General features: G+C 34.7%; 1 protein-coding gene across 7 annotated transcripts in view; it reads right to left on the bottom strand.

Annotated features, from left to right (window-relative positions):
- The window catches only part of LOC106874645 (citron Rho-interacting kinase), a 284,276-nt gene that overhangs the window by 47,192 nt on the left and 218,530 nt on the right, over positions 1-18,554 (bottom strand). For all 7 annotated transcript variants that reach the window (XM_052978350.1, XM_052978339.1, XM_052978352.1 and 4 more), the window contains 9 exons: positions 16,469-16,552; positions 13,990-14,073; positions 10,269-10,352; positions 8,068-8,151; positions 6,158-6,241; positions 5,666-5,749; positions 4,239-4,322; positions 1,705-1,788; positions 468-542 (listed from right to left, as the gene is read on the bottom strand). In XM_052978350.1, coding sequence (XP_052834310.1) covers positions 468-542; positions 1,705-1,788; positions 4,239-4,322; positions 5,666-5,749; positions 6,158-6,241; positions 8,068-8,151; positions 10,269-10,352; positions 13,990-14,073; positions 16,469-16,552 — 747 coding nt within the window. The remainder of the gene's footprint in view (positions 1-467; positions 543-1,704; positions 1,789-4,238; positions 4,323-5,665; positions 5,750-6,157; positions 6,242-8,067; positions 8,152-10,268; positions 10,353-13,989; positions 14,074-16,468; positions 16,553-18,554) is intronic.

An 18,554-nucleotide genomic window follows, 5' to 3' on the forward strand; every position in this document is an offset into this window, starting at 1 on the left:
CAGGGAACTCTTTTCCAATATTCAGATGGCTTCCAGTCTTCCATATCATCTAACTTTTTCTTGACTACAACTTTAATATTCATGCTCTCCAACACTGTTCACCAATACATCAAGCTGTTCCTGAAGAAAGGAGACATAAAAAAATCATCAAATTTAGTCTAAACACCCAGTGTATGCTTCTTTCAGTTTCTGTCTACCAATCCTGTCACAAGGCTTTGATCGGCTGTGGGCCATTATAGATAACACTTGTCCATGGTGCCACACAGTGATATTGATCCTGAGACCATGTGGTAGAGAAGCAAACTTTTCAACCAAACAGCCACACCTGCACCTATAAAGCATTAAAACCCCAGAATATCTTTAAATCAAATCACCAATACTATATAATCCAGGTGTCTAGAAGACATGTATTAGGTTAGGTTACCTTAATTTAACTAATAAAAATACAGGAATAGATGAATAAATACTTTTATTTTCTCTTCCAATTGCTTTTCAGTTGCATCAGCCTGTTTGTCTTTCTTGTCCATCTGTTGTTCTAAATCCTAAAATAAAATATGAAATAATATAATTCAGAAGTCAACTTTTGTTTCAAATACAAAGCAGAATAAGAAATGTTTACTGACTTATTTGTCTATTATTTGGCAGCTATTACATGTCATTATTTCTACAGTCATTTTTTATATTAATGGATTTGTTGTATTACTGTTCATGGTCAGTAGTGAGTGACAAAAGCAATGAAAGTAAAGTGTAAAATATTGTTCAAAGCTGTTATTTTGGTATACAGTATAGACATCTATAACACATAGATGTTACACCTACACCTATATTGTATCCACACACACACATAGCCAACATATATTACATTACATTTTCCTCCCAAAGTAAAAGTTAATGTCAGAAAATACAAATATATTTACAATGAGTTTCAGTTCACTGAGCTGCTACTATAAAGCTGGGGTTTTTTTTCAGCATTCATTCATAACACAGACTCATTAATTGTCAATGGTAAAAAATATCTAAATATAAATGGTTAATGCAGCTCACTACTGCCAGACACAAAACATGCAATATAACGAATGTGTTTCATTAGTCTGTGTGCTAAAATACTATAAGTGAAACCTGAACGAAAGAAAATAGATAGAGTAGAGAAAGAGAGAGCTCTCCCAAACAATAACACTGACCACCACCATTGCTGTCACCATAATCCTCTCATGTCTGCTTTCAATGCTGGTGCTGACAAGATAGTTGAGCATTGTCTGAGTTAGCTCTAACTTGGGGTTATTGCTCTCTCAAGATGGGTTGGAGGACCCATGCCTGGCTCCTATGATCCATTTTGACATGGCTTCTACAGCTGCATGCTCTTCCTGTACAGTGCAAGACTGCAGTCTTCACTAATCTGTTATCTCTCTTCATTCATGACAATGTAATCATGAGGATTACAAGCCTTTGGTTAGCCTGGGGTTATAGTAGAAGAAACTTGTCCAAGGTGCTACACAGTGGGAATGAACCTGAGACTATGTGTAAGGAAGCAACTTCTTAACCACACAGTCACACCTGCAGCTTCCCTAATTTTCTTCTGAAATGTTGTCTGTTGTTTAAGAAACAACAGATAACACGTAAAGAAATTTGTTTGCCACCAAGGCAAATTCCTTCTCCCCTTATCAATCAGAAAGAAAAAACAAAACAAAAAAGAAGTTAACTTACTTTAATCCTCTCTTGAAGCTGAGCAACTTTGTTATCCAGTTGATGCTTTGTCATTTCATCATTTGAAACTTGGCTCTCTAAACCCTAAAATACAAAAACAGTTTATAACAGTGACAAATGGAAATTATAATCTTTGCTGTAGTTTTTTGAAATTATGACTACCCCTATCTCAGTTTTCAAATTCATCTCTGCTTTCTGTGGTTTTTTTCTTGCTTCATATAAAGAAAAAGAATGGTCATCTAAATTGAATATTTCCAAAAAGAAATTATTTATAAGAAACTATATCTTCAAAAAGTAAGGTACAAAGTATTTAACCCTTTAGCATTTAAGCCAGCCATATCAGACCAAAATATTCTACCAGTTTTCATGTTGAAACTAGCTAGATCTGGTCTCTCACACCTACCCAACTATGTCATTGCAAAAATAAACAGTCACATCATTGAAATCTTGAAGCTACAAGATAATGTATGATTAATTCAAAACAATGTGAATAAATAAGCATTACATTTGACAGAATAATCTGAATACTAAAGGGTTTGCTTTCCAACCACATATCTTCGAGTTCATTCTGTGTGTGACACCTTGGGCAAGTGTCTTCAATAGACCTATGACAACCAAAATTTTTTAAGTGGATTTGGTACTCAGAACATTAGCCAACAATGGACATGTAGCAGGGACTGAACCCCAAACCTCTAAACCACACAACCATGTCTGTGCTTAAAGAATGCACCATAGTAGAGCACATTACACACACATACACACCATTCTTGTTATCGTTTAACACTCTCTTTTCTATGATTGCATGGGTCAGGCAGAATTTCTTGAAATAGATTTCCTATGGCCAGATATGTTTTCCATGGAAGACTGGAAATGAACAACATCTGTTGTATGATGATGATGGTGATGCTCATTCACAATCATCACATGCTGTCAAAGCAAAGAAACACACAAACATGCACGCACACATGAATATATAAATGATGGGCTTCTTTCAGTTTTCACTCACAAGGCTTTCGTCAAAGCTATTGTAGAAGACACTTGCCCATGGTGCTGCATACCAGGACTAAAGCTACATGGTTGGGCAGCAAGCTTCTTAACCATACACACAGGATAGGCCTCCTTACAGCATTTTACAAACAAACTCCATACACAAAGTATCTGTGAAGCTATGGCAAAAGAGACTTGCCCATGTGGTTGTGCAATGGTAATAGGCCTAGAATCCTGTGGTTGTGATGTAAACTTCTAAACCATATCTGCAACCATGTGTATGTGAAAAAAAAATTTTTTAATCAATATTTTTAATATTCAATGATTTCTATTTTATTTAATGAAAAACCATGTGGAAGAGCACATCATCATCATTGTTTAACATCTGTCTTCCATGCATGCATGGTAGGATGGTTGACAAGAGCTGGCCAGGTAGAAGACTACCCCAGGCTACTCTGTCTGTTTTGGCAGGGTTTTTAAAGCTGGAGGCCCTTCCTAATATGAACCACTCCACAGAGTGGACTAAGTGCTTTTTACCAGATGGTTGGGAAGAAAGCTCCTAAACCACATAATTTACATCTCTTGTAGAAATTTAGAAAAAGGTAACATACTTTGTATTGCGTGGAAAGACATTTATCATCATCATACTTTGTGAGTGGAGTTTGTTAGTAAAAAGCTGTAAAGAGGCTTATCCTGTATGGTTAAGAAGCATGCTACCCAAAGATGTAGCTTCAGTCCTTGTTTGCAGCAACATGGGAAAATTTCAAGATGTAAATTATGTGGTCAAGAAACTTCCTTCCAAACCACATGGTCTTTGGTTCAGTCCTGTGTAGCACATTGGGAAATTTCTTCTACAACAGCCCTATATTGACCAAAGCCTTAAGAGTGGATTTGGTAGACAAACCTGAAAGAAGCCCAGTATATGTTTATACGTGTGTATGTACCTTGTCTTGATATCATATGATAGTTGCAAATGAGTATTACCATCATATGGATAATGTGGTTCATTTCCATGAAAAACATATCCATGGGGAAATATTACTTTGCTTGGAAACAAGTGAAGGTTGGTGACAGAAAAAGAATCTGGCTATAGAAAAAATGCTTCAACAATTTCTGTCTGGGCCATGCAAGTAAAGAAAAGTGGACATTAAATAATAATAATGATAATGATGAATGTCTTTCCTCACATGATACAAAGTATATTCCTTTTTCTAATTATGTTGATTAAAGTAACAAGCCTTGTATAGACATTTTGCAAGTCATCAATGTATATTGATCACATGAAAATTACAACTGAATAAACTATAAAGTCAATAGAATATCAGCCAAAGTATTGATATTTCATATGAAACTACCAGCAATATACTAGTCCATGGCCTAAACACTTACCTCTGATTAGCTCATTCAAGTTAGCTGTAGTATTATGATATATCTCTATGATATATCTCACTATACTTTTGTTAATCAATACCAATTCACTCATTGTCACACTGAAGAGGATCTGATAATAGTGTATATAAGTTATAAAGTTTCCAGAATCTACTTACTTTAACTTTGTCCAACAAACGCCGCTCTTTATTTTCAAGTGATGACTTACAAGAGCTTTCTTTCTCTAGCTGATTCTCAAGATCCTGTGAAACCAATGAAGTTTCCAATATAAATTCATTCGAACAGAAGCCAACAACACATATTTCTCAATTTTTGTATTACAACATTTGGAACATTCAGAAAGGTCATGTTACGTATCCTGTTGAACTATGGTATCATCCCAGATGAGATTGTCAAAACCATCACTTTTATCTACAAAAACGCATCAAGCTTTGTGCAAAGCACAGACAATCCAAGTAATTTTCCAACAGCAGAAATCCATGAAGGAGACACTAATTCCTTTTCTCTTAGTGATTGTAGTGGACTAGAACCTAAGGCAAAGTGTTGATCCCCATCCAAGACAGAGGCTGCATCAGCAAGCAAAAGGGATGATGTTAGCAGAGCCTGAATCTTTCTAACCATGATTATGCTGGTGATCTTTCCCTCACAGCTAATCAACTGTGTGTTGTACAAAACTAATTAACATCTCTTGTGAATGCTGCAGCCTAGGTTCATCTGTTTCCCAATGCAACAAAGACTGAATGTATGACCATCAATGATGACGAAAGCCATTTACCAATTTGTTCCAACAATGGACACACAACTCAAGGAAGTCAGTGACTTCAAATACCTTGAGTCCTATGTTACTGACAGTAAGTAAGACTTCCTTACACATATGAAACAACTTTAGGAGTACTTGTAACAAGCTTAAAATATTTCAACAAGGTTTGCCTTCTTCAAGGCATTTCAAGACCATTTTTCTCTGCGGAGCCAAAACCTGGATTATGAAGAATGAGCTTTAAGATCATTTTGATGCTACAAACAAAGCTTCTCATGAGGACTCAAAACATCTCATGGCATGAGCACAAAACCAATGAAAAGATTTATGGATACATTCCACCCATCTATGCTATTATTGCTCAATATGGGATAAGCTTTGTCAGTCACTGCTTTCAAGCTGAACAATAGGCCAGATCATGTTATATTTTGAAGATATCCACAACTACATTGATGTTATTGGTAGACATACACAACATGTAACTGAGAATCTACCAAAGCTAATGGGAGACAGAGATTCTTGGTACAGAACTGCAACATATCTCAGTTGTGGTTGCATGAAGAAGGAATTCCTTGCTGTCATTCAAGCGGGAAAGTAATGCTAATAATTTAAAAATACCTAGTAGCTTCACCATTTAAAATTTCATGAGTAGAGATATTGTGGTGTAAAAATTATAATTATCATAAAAATTATTCTTTAATACACCCAGCACTGATAATACTAAATACATTACATAAGACATGGAAGATGAAATTTTTTTTACTCCAAAGAATTCTAATTCTATAAATCTGTAATCATCATTACAACAGTAACCAGTGCCACACGTACCCGAATTCTATCTTGATTTCGTCGATCCTTATTTTCAGCTAACTTTCTGTCTGATGACTCTTTTTCTAATTGAGTCTCCAGTTGCTATAGAAACAAAATTTAAAAAACAAACATCATCTTGAAACAGCAAAATAATTAAAAAACAACAAACAAACAGAAAAATCAATATTTTCATAGATATACCAGTCACTAAAAAAATTTAAATATCCTTATTTTCTTTGTCACTTATTAGAAATTCAAAGTAAATACTGGAAACGAAAAAAAGCAGAGATTGGTAGTAGGTGGAGGGAGTGAATTAATTTCAAATGAAAGAAATGAAAGATAATTAATTTAAATAGTTCATCCATTAATTAGGTTTTAACCAGACACATTAATTAGCACCAAAGTAGAATTAACAGGTAAATTTCTGCTACCAGAACAGTTAATAGTTGTAAACATTATCAAGAAGAGAAGAGCCAAAAAGAAAAAATATAATCAATATGTAAGCTTTACCTTGATCTTCTCCAAGTTGCGACGATCTTTGTTCTCAAATTGTTTTTTAGAAGATGTAATATCATCCAACTTGTTCTCAAGAGACTACAAAAATATGGAAGAAGGCATAATATTTATAGATCTTGAAAATTATCAGAATATTGAAGTGTATTTTCATAATTTTCACCTAAAAACTTTTAAAATGGAATACATTTTCATTAAAGATCATAATAATGTTTTACCAAACAAGGCTCTCACATATCCTAATATTACTCAATGGCTCTGATATTCAAAGTTTGTATAAATGCTACTGAAGCTTCTGTTTCTAAAAATGTTCATCTGTAAGTGCATGTAGGATGGTTAAAAAGCTCACTTGGTGACCGTCTTTCTCCTCTTCCTTTAACACCCATTTTACATACTGGCATGGGTTGAATGGTTTAACCAGAGCTGGCAAGCAGGAAAGCTGCACCAGGTCTCTGTCTGATTTGGCTTGGTTTCTACAGCTGGAGACCCTTCCTAATGCCAACCACTTTACAGTGTGTGATGGATGCTTTTAACATGGCACAAATGCTTTTATGTGGTGCTGGCATGAGTGTGTTTTATGTGGAACTGGTAGAGAGCTCTTGCAGGCTGTTCCTCTCATCAAGGGGAGTGGCCTTAACACTTCTGCTGTGGAGGATAGGACTTCTTGAGTACAGCATGGTGCCAGATATTTCAGACCATTATCGTTTCTATAAGGTTCAATGCTCTGAAGTCGTCCTTCAGTACTTTGCCCCATGTGTTCCATCCACTTTGAGTGATCAGCATTCCTATATGAAGCTGTTGACATCCATCTGTGTCACATGACCGCACAGTTTTGAATTCATTCCCACTGTGCAGTAACAGATCTAGGCTTTTTCAAAGTTCTCCTGCATTTAGAAACCAGCTGAAATTCAAACCATAGTGCTCAAATTTTCCTAGTCTAGAATCATAGCCTAATATATTTCCATCAAAGGAAAAGAGTTACCATAAAATATATTAATGCCTACGCAAACATGGTTTGACCAATCAGCACTGGCTGACTTATGTCTGAGGTCACAACTGCATAAGAAATGCAGAAGTCTGCTTGCCAATTGGATTCTAGAACCTTCTGGTTGGCAGTTATTTCAAAGGCAAGCAAAATCAACTTTGGTTTATTTTACCTCATTTTTCTCTCCTATTCACAGACCTTAACTAGTAGTGTCAATCAATGAATATTCATTTTATACATTGATTCATAGTGCTCTGTAATTCTTTCACAATATTAATTTGTTGAATGTACGTCTGTAAATTTAGACAAATCTTAAGTATGGTTATTTTCAAAACACATCCTACATGACATTGAGAATAGCTAAAGAAGAACATAGGACCACAAGCTACACTAACATGTGTTTAATCATTCAACCATGAAATGAAAATAAAACTTATTTAATTCTCAACATCTTGTTGCAAATATTCTAAGTCAAAAGTTCAGTCTCGTAATAATTCTGTTACAGTACAGAAATAGACGAGATTACAGCTTTCTCTCTCACATTAAAGAGTTCCTTACTTCCTTCAAAATGAATGTAAATAAGGTTAGTACAATTCTTGTGATATTGCAGGTTTCAGGACTGGCTGATTGATGAAGTTCTTTCTTGTATGATGTTGCACATGAAGTTAAGAGTTAAGACAACTAGGTTGACTATTAAGCTAAGCTCCAATGATAGTATCAGGTTTTGAATACAGAATATTTCAATCAACAAATTAGTTATTTAATCATCAGCTGTTCCATTAACAAATAGCAGAGGCTGAGTGGGTAGGGTAGTGGACTATAGGCTTAATAAACTTGATTTCAAATCCACCACAGATGTTTTAGTAATACATTTTTTAATCTATATCACTTCACTTGCCCTGGCTGTTTGATTATGATTTACCTTAACAGATTCTTGTAAACGCTTCTCTTTATTCTCAGCAAGTTTCCTACCAATTTTTTCCTGTTCTAGATCATGGTCATATGCCTGTAAAAGAATGATACACCTGTATAAACACACACACTAACATACATCTATATGCACATAAACACATGCACTCACAAAAATATAGTTTTTTTTTTATATATACTTAAAATATATATAAATAGTCAAACATTAATTGAAGGCTCAATATAGTAAATATTTAGTGAATAACTTCATGCTTATTTTTACAAGGAAATGGTTAAGACTGACTTTAATGTTTCGCCAGTTATTGACTTATATATAAATTTTACGTGCAATATATGGATTCATGGAATCTAGTGGTAATCACAGAAAAGCTCCTCTAGTGGACCTGGCTACATACCACATAGCAATCCAATGGAGAAGTGTAATGTGGAGTCAATGTAGCCAAAATCTAGTAGATCCAATCGATGAAATTATTTTATGAGGAGTATATAGAACATAAAAAGTCAGAAGGTATGAGAAATGAATATATTTCACCAGTTGATATCCGTAGGATGATGGCCATCTGGCAGTCTTCATCATGTAATAATAATTCTTATTTTAGTGCATAAGTTTAAACAGAAGTTAAAATAACCACCTTGATGGATAGAAAATATCCAATGAATTACTGGTTTGTTACTTACTATTTTGTTGTGAATAGTAATATTCCTAAAGTAATAAGGTTTAATTATAAAACTTTGTTTATAAATATTCAAACTAAAATCCAGAAAATAGTGAAGTAGCATTAATATATTTTATTAACTGCAAAAATTCAACATGTTCCCTTACAGCTGTTTCGATATTGCCCAAATGAATTAAATTCCAGTAATTAAAACATTTTTTGGGGCAAAATCTTGTCAGAGGAGTAAAAAAAGTAAGAAAGACATATCGTTAGGTTATTAACATGTTATTCTTCTAAAACACAACAGAGATGTATAATAAATTATTTTACATGTCTGCACTAATATGCATGTTATACATTGCATAGTGCTATTGCACATTTACAAATTGATGCAGATATAGAAGGCTAGCTCTTCAGATCAACAGAACATTCTGGTTACATCAATTTTTCAATGAGTCTAACAGTTCCACCAATCTACCACTTTGGATTGCTACTTTTCAATTGAACCCCAAAAGACTGTAAGGTGAAGTTATCTCAGTGGAATTTGTACTCAGAATCAGAACAAATGCTGTGAAACATTCTATCCAACACTAACCACTGTGCCAATTAGCTCAGTGCCAACACCAAGATCAAACTCACTGAGCTTGCTCTAGAGATGAATAACTTGTAGTGAGGCTTTGGCCAGCCCCTTGAAAGAACAGAATACCCACATAAATGTTTGCTGGTCAATCAGCACTGGTTGGCATGTTTAAAGGAAGGTTATGTAAGCTTCCCACCAACTTGCAATTTAAAGGTACTGGAAGGTTTTGCTCTGGGTTAAATAAATTGATTATTTGAACTCTGTGCCAGATTCAACTTGAATTTCAGACAGAGCAATGTCACTTTGTTCCAAGACATGTGCTCTAACCTCTTTCTCCTTATATAATCCTCAAAGGAGATGTGTTCAACAAAATTTAATTTACTCTGGTGTTTGATGTCGGCATATATCTATCTATCTATCTATCCACTTACCTGCTCTATTTTCTCTTATTTCTATAATAATGTAAGGTACTTGCAACATAAATTTAATGAGATCATTCTCTATATCTTCCATGTTATAAATCTTCCTATATTACCTATAGACATACAGATATATTCTTCAACATGATATAAATACACTTTTGTAAAGATATACGATATAAACAGCTAAATATCATAAATACATATTTATTTGTTTATATGGTCATTCTTGCCTGTAAATGCAGCCTCATACCTAATTGCTTATTGCCGATGATATAATAATGACTCACAAATTGTTAGCATTGGTACAGTCTTTATATAGTTTGAACACCATCTTGCGCAATTAAATGACAATCTTAACTAGTAAAATTGATCTCATGACCATAGTTCGGTAACATTATTATCCCTGTATTTAAATTCAAACCCTCACCAAAAACAATGAAATTGGCATGAAAGATATCGAAGCTTTATCAACAAAACCCATGGCATGATACCCTCTTTCTTGTTCACCTCTTGGAACAATTTTTTTTTATCTTACCTTTATCTTATCAGTAAAACGTTGTTCTTTGTTTTCCAGTGTTTTTTTGCTACTTTCTACACTTTCTAACTGATTTTCCAAATTCTGAAAGAGAAGAAATATTTGGAATTGTCAGGTACTACAACAGTAATCAGCACCACTACTACCAACATCATCATTATCAAATGAAAGAAAATATATTCGAGTAGGAAGTAGCAAGTATCACCACCATTGCTCCCACCACCCATGTTCCTCTTCCTGTAAGTTAGAGGATTTGAACAAAGCTCAGCTCCTACCTGAACTAATTTTACATTTCATTCTTTTGTAACCAGTGAACTAATTTTGTTTAACTGACTACATTCTCACCCTAGTAGAGAAAAGCCTAAAACTGAGTCAAGAAACCTCAAAATCAAAAAAGCTGTTTCGAAACAAAATGTATGCATATTTGTCTTTGGCCAGTTTACATCAGCAGAAGATGGAAACACTGCTGAGAAATCTAAAACAAAAATAGTTCTTTCAAAATGAAATCCCTTCCATTAGGTTAGACACTTCCTTACTTAGAGATAGGTGAAGGTTTGTGACAGGAAGGCCATTCAGCAGTAGAATATCTGCCTCAACAAATTTTATTTGACCCATGCAAAAATGGAAAAGTGGACATTAAAATGATGATGATGATGATATCAGTTGCATAGTGCCTGAGCTCTGAACTGAAAGCCTTGCATTTAGTAAGCTAAGATCAGCATGTAAATTTATTTTCTTAAATTTACATAGAAAAGGGAAGAGCAAACCTACAATTAACAATAGAGGTGGTTGTTGTATACTATTAAAAAAAAAATGAATAAAAATGTCCTATTTATTAAGTCACTCCTGTATCTTATAGAGGAAAGAAAGAGACAACAGTCAATTTTGTCAACACAACACAATATACAGGTATGGTTTAGAAGTTTGCTTCACAAACATGTGGTTTCAGGTTCAGTCTCATTCTATGGCACCTTGGACAAGTGTCTTCTACAGTTCCAAGCCGATCAAAGCTTTATGAGCAGATTTGATACAGAGAAACTCTGTGGAAGCTTCTTATATATCATTGTATGTATGTGTGCGCATGTTCCCCACTCCCAATCACTTGACAACCAGTGTTGATTTGTTTACACCCAACACCTACAAAAACATTTGCATTTTGGCAAAACGAAACTAAGAGAAAGATACTACACATCAAATAAGTAGAGGGGTTGATTTGTTTAACTAAACCTTTTAAGATGGTGCTCCAGCATGGCCACAGTTCAACAACTGAAACAGTAAATAAATAAAAGAATTTCTATATCTATCAACTCCAATAGAATGACAGGAACAGCTGGTCCCAGTAGAACAGAATATGTTACCTGTAACAATGCACTACTGAATGAGTATCTAGGTCAGATCCCATATGTAAACCCAAAATAACTTAGGCAGCTTTACAGAAATACCTGGAACATAGGAACATCACAGTACATCTAACCTGATGTTGTGGATGACTATTTTTTTAAGCATGTGTGTGTATATATATGTGCATGCACTATCACAAGTGTGAGAAGTATTATTAATAAGATATAGTTGTGGCCCTTCCATGAGGTTATTGACAATTCCTGGATATGGAAATGTATTGATAGGCTTCTCAATCCTTTAAAAAAAAAAACCCAAAAAACACACACCACAGTTCTAAAGGAGACTGAGAAACCATCCTCCAGATGATAGGTATATAAATACATAGAAACAGCAGTCTCAATTATATCAGAATCAGTAGGTTTTATGAATAGAGGTAGCAGGATTCATACAAAACTGGATAGACTCTACAAGATAACATTACCAGGCATGAAGGAAGAACGAAGCGTACAGAACTCTAACAAATACACAAATAACAAACCATTTTAACTTCCCACACAAATAACAAAAAATACAATAAAGTAGCAACATTGGCACTATGAAACAAGTCTGGTGATGCAATGAAATTTCAAACAGTAACAATAGCAGCACAAACTTCAACAGTAAAACTTGGAGGAAATGTTACATTGGCAAAGATGATGATGATAATGATGGTGGTGAAGGTGGTAGTGGTGATGATAGGGTGGTAGCATTGTTGATAATGATGGTGGTGTGTTGGTAACAGTGGTGATGGAGGAGGTAGTAATGGTAGAGGTGAGCATTAGAAATTAACAAACACTGAATAAAATAGCTACTGTGAAACAGCAACGACATTATCTAACAACATCCTTTGGAATAACTATAATGAGAGGCAAATACATTTGGGACCGTTCAACAGAGGATTCAATACCTTTGTATCTTAGTGTTCTGATTTCAAATCATGGTATCAGCTTCAACAATGATTATCATTTCTTTTCATGATTAACAAAATAAATACCAATAAATACAGATATTAATTAATCATGTGGCCCAGTGATTAGGGTGTTGAGCTTATAAAACTAAAGTTGCAGGGTTCTATTCTTGAATCAGGCGGTGCACTGAATCCTTAAACAAGGTACTTCTTTTCATGTGGCTTCAATCAACCCAGCTGAAAATGATCACTAGTCTTGTACTGGTGCAGCCCTCTCTCCTTCATTAGCTGTCACATCCTCAGTGTGCCATGAGTAAGAGGTCCAAAAAGGCATTTATGACTGCTCACAAATACATAGCTACCAAAAACAATTAGTAAAAGCATGCTGCCTGATTCAAGAATAGAACCCTGCAACTTTAGTTTTATAAGCTCAACACTCTAATCACTAGGCCACATGATTAATTAATTAATCTCTGTATTTATTGGTATTTATTTTGTTAATCATGAAAAGAAATGATAATCATTGTTGAAGCTGATACCACGATTTGAACTCAGAACACTAAGATATTAAGGTATTGAATCCTCTGTTGAACGGTCCCAAATGTATTTGCCTCTCATTATAGTTATTCCAAAGGATGTTTTTAAATAATGTCTTTGCTGTTTCACAGTAGCTATTTTATTCAGTGTTTCCTACTCACTTGCAAATGAAAGTTATAGTATAATAATGCCATGTATAGCATTTAAATATGCTTGTATCTCCAAATCAAGTTTGTATTGAGATAGAAAAATTTTTTTTATTATTAATGAGGGTAGCAAAAGGTGTTTGGAAGGGGGCAGAGTTTATGAAATTTATGTAAAAGAATTTCTAAGATGCAGTGAAATTAACTTAGATGAACTGAAATCCTGTTGCCACTATATAATTTTCAAACTAAAAGGTTTTGGTTAAAACATCAAAGTGCTAGCAAATAGTTATACTACTACTTCACAATTATAGGTGCATGTATGGCTGTGTGGTTAAGAAGCTTGCTTTCCAGCCGTAGCCCTAGGCCAACTAATGCCTTGCGTGAGAGAATCTGGTAGATGGTCAGTGTGTGAAAGCCTGTCATGTGTGTGTGTGTGTTCCCCACCCACTGCTTGAGAAATGGTGTTGGTTTGTTTATATCCCTGTAACCAAACAGCTTGGCAGAAGATGCTGATAGAATAAGTATCAGACTATATAAAAAAAATAAGTACTGGAGCTAATTTGTTCAACTAAACTCTTCAAGGCAGTGCCCTAGCCTGGCCCATGACTGAATAAGTAAAAAATAACTGAGTGTTGATATAAAGACATAAAATCTACACTTTCACATAATTATTCACATAATTATAGGAAATTTGATTTAAATTTTGAAACCCTTTGATAATAGTAATGTCTACAATATTCATAATACTTACTTTTATTTTATCAATGAGCTGCTGTTCTTTACTTTCCACCATTTTCCGACCAGCATTGGCATGATCCAACTCAGTTCCTAAAGTCTGCAATAGGAAATAAAATATTTTCTGGTTTATTAAAAACTAATATAAAATTGTAAGTTTGTTAGTTAATTGTATTACCATTTCTCACTCTATTCTAATTTTTCTGCTAACAGTAAAATCCAATATCAAACATCAGTGAAGATAAACATTTACTTTACATTTCCTTGGTCTATGATAGTCAAGACTACATTCAGAAAAGAGCAATTCTTATAATTTACAATGAATGTGTCCCACCCACATTTCACAAGAAAATTTCTCACACACATTACCACAACAAACCAAATTATGTCTCTACATCTCTTCCTCACATTTCTGTTTCATACACTATGCTTACCTCCCACTCCCCAATCTTGTCCTCTTGGCCCTGAGCCACTGTATCATTGCTCTCCACTAGCCCCCGACTTGTGTGTCCCACCTACATGCCCTGTCTTGCTGTATTATCACTATCTGCTAGCCCCTGACCTGTGTTTCACCCACATGTAACAAGAAAACTTTTGACTCATCCTACTCTAACAAACCAATCTACATCATATCTCTTCTCGTCCTCACATTTCCTCAGTCTCACTTCAGTAATATTATTACTATAGGAGGAGATGATGAGGCTGATGTCAACATTAAAATCAGGTATGCAGCAGCAGTGTTCAGAGAAATGAACAAAATCTGGGTCAGCACCTCAATCAGCAACAGTATTGGCAGATGCCCATGAAATTATTAACCATCTTACTAACAATGACTCTGAGCACCTTTTCAAATTCCACCTGTCTAACACCCGTGGACATGTTTACAAAGTCAGAAAACAGCACAACTCCTATGAATTTCGGAAACACTTTTTCACACTAAGAGTTGTTGAAGTATGGAACAAACTGCCGGCATCAGTTGTTAGTTGTCGGAGCACTGCATCCTTCAAAACTTCCATGCTTCCTGAGATTCGCCAACACTACACCTGATTTTCTCCCCGCCATACACACGCAAGCATGTATCTGATTCATACACTGTTCACTTTCAAGACATTTGTACAATACTGCATATGCTTTATGCGCAATTTTGAGAAGTTGTAGTACACCTGAGCACTGTATACAATAATTTCATTATTATTATTATTATTATTATTATTATTATCATTATCATCTAAGCCACATGCTGATTGGTCAAATTACAGTTTGTAAGATTCAACCTGGTGGAGCCCATCGGAGGGTATTTAAAGGATAAATCTGACCATTTCGCTACAGTTGTCAATTGTGGAACACAACTGTTACTACATAAACTTGATGATTGCATAATGCATGAAAGTACTAGGTTATTTCAATACTGTAAAATTGTAAAAATTGCAAATAATAAAACATGAAAATCAAACTAAGTTGGAATTTCATTGATTCATATATATATATATATATACACACACACATTCATGTATATTACGAATGTGTATATACACATGCACATACACACACCCACACATATATATACACATATACATACATATATACACACATATACATACACACATTATATATATATATAGATATATGTAAGTATATATGTACTTGTGTGTGTGTATCTACCATCATATCAACATCCACTTTTCCATACTTGCATGGGTTTTATTGAAGCAGATTTTCTACAGCGGGCCCTTTCTGTTGCCAACCCTCATGTGTTTCCATGAAAATATTTCCTCATGACCAAGAATGCACTCACAGAATACTGGAAATGAATGACACTGGTTGTATGACAGTGACAATCATTTACAGATGCCATACAATTGGATTCTGTCAGTTTCTCTCTACCAAATTCACCCACAAGGTTTTGGTCAGTCCAGGGCTTTAACAAGACATTTACCCAAGTTGACACACTGTGTGTGTGTGTGTGTATGTGCATGCAATTTTTGTGTGTTTTGTCTTGATATTGTGAATGTTATTCACTTCTAATATTCTGTGAAAACATTTGATCATGGAGAAATATCACCTTGCTCAGAAACAGGTACAGATTGGTGACAGAAAGGGTATTAATAAACTCTGTGGTTCATGTAAGCATGGAAAAGTGGCAGTTAAACAAGGATATCCATTAGGTAAATTAATGAATTATATAGCTGTTTGAAACAAACCTTTAAATAATCATGCTTTTAAGCTACACTATGCTGCTCTCATACAATTCTTTACAGTATGTCAGAGAGTACAGTATGTGTGTCAGTTAGGTGGAGACATAGTGTCATTGGAAGGAAGGCACTATGAACTGTACCTCATTATCTAGCCAGCCAAATGTGTGCCATAGGACTGCTTGATCAGAGTCAAGCTACACTTTACTAATACATATTAGGTAGTGTATATATGATACAAGCACATTTTATATAGGTTTGAGAGGTCATAGATTTCCAGTTTCTCAGTAAAAGCTTGCTTACCTTTAGTTCTTCTAGAAGTCGTTGTTCCTTGCTCTCCAGTAACTTATTGTCCACATTTTCTTGGTCTAACTGATTCTCTAGTTCCTGTGAAACAGAAATAACATTTAATCCCACATAAACAACATCAAAAAGATATTGGGGGCGTAGTCTGCGTGGATAACATTTACTCTATCTCTATATAATAATTGTTCCTAATTTTGGTACAAGGCCAGGGATTTTGAGGGGATGGGGTAAGTTGATTACATCAACCTCAGTATTTAAGTGGTGCTTTATCAATACTGAAAGGATGACAGGCAAAGAATAACTTGGTGGAATCTGAACCCAGAACATAAAGAGCCAGAAGAAATGCCCCTAAGCATTTTATCCAAACCAGTAACAACTCAGCCAGCTCATTTCTTTATATCTCTTCATAATAATAGCTGATATATATGTTAGTTGGTTGATTGTTTTCCAGTCATGCCTTACATCATTATAAAGAGACGGGGAAAGCGTAAAAAGAGATACGGAGAGAGTTAACATAAGAGGTGGATGATTAGTGCACAGACTAGATTTGGTGTGCGCAAAAGAAAGGGAGAGGGAGTGTAACTTCTGTTTGGAACCCCACCACCTTTCTGAAAGATATACAAATTTTTATAATGAAACTTTGCAAAGATCGGTTTTTGATGGAGTAAATTGCAATTATGTTGATAAAATTTAGAAAAATATTAACATACTTATTGCAAGCATATATTTATACAAACAGAAAATTTGTTTCATTTAATTTAATTTTATGGCAATAAATATTTTTCTTTTAAAACTTAGTATTCATTTCATTATTTTGTATAAGCAATAAGAAATTTGATAAAAGTTAAATTATAATTATTGTATGTATGCCATATTTCCAGATACTAGCCACTGTGACAAAAATATACTTCCAAATTTACCCGTTAAATGATGGTTAACACTCTAGTATGCCACATAAACACTACATTTGATGACATAAAAGATGCATGGGCATATTAAACACACCCCAATTTCAGTAATACATAATGCAGGAAAGTTAACTTTTCAGTGCATTAAAGTCAAAGGAGACCCAACTTTGCATACTAGAACTGAGGTGATTTGAGACATCGGTTTTTTTCGGGGGGAGGGGGGGATCTTATATCCCATCGGGTGCAATAACCTGCAGCTTGTACATTGAGGTGCAGGCATAACTGCAGAGTTAGAGTTGAGTTCATTTTGTTACCATGAAGTCTCAAGTTCTATTTGACAGTGTGGCACCTTGGGCAAATGTCTTCTGTTGGAACCTCAAGCTGACCAATGCCTTGTAAGTGGACTTTGTAGAAGCCAGCAATGGAAACTCATCATATGTGTGTGTATATTTATATCTTAGCATACCCATGTCATCAAAAATACTGACTGTTTTGTTAATGATAGAAAATAGCACATCAAAACAATGGGAGAAACCCTTGATAAATGTCAGTGATTGAATAAATATATGCATATACACAAAGGTGAAGTATTTGAACAATTAAATACGGTTGTAATGTCTCAGTTGAAAATATTATCACCCATGTAATATTTTATGAAACATCTGCTTTTCTATACTTGCATGGATCAGACAAATTTTGTGTAATTAGATGCCATTCTTGTTGCCAACCCTCACCTGTTTCCAAGTAAGGCCATATTTCACCATGCCCAAATGTGATTACATTGAGGACTGGAAATGAAGAACACCTCTTGCATGATGGAGACACTTGCTTACAACTACTGCCAAATGTCAAGGCAAGGAGACAGTAAAACAAGTGCGTGCACACACACACACGAGTTGATTGTTGGTGTAACCATTATGTTCTGGTGGTCTCATAAGCTAGCTTTTCTTCATCTCCATTGATTTATGAATATACAATTGTATAGTATAATGCCAAGCATACATATTAATGCAAACATGTAAGCATATCTTTCACATTGAAATTAATACTACATGAAGAATTTTACAAAATGATCATAATCCTAAGGATGTCAAGTGGTTAAATATATATTCACTTCTCAAACCTCCTGATTTTTATGGTTTATATACATATATATATATATATATATATATATA

Source organism: Octopus bimaculoides, chromosome 2, assembly GCF_001194135.2.
Source record: "Octopus bimaculoides isolate UCB-OBI-ISO-001 chromosome 2, ASM119413v2, whole genome shotgun sequence".
In the NCBI taxonomy this organism is placed as follows: domain Eukaryota; kingdom Metazoa; phylum Mollusca; class Cephalopoda; order Octopoda; family Octopodidae; genus Octopus; species Octopus bimaculoides.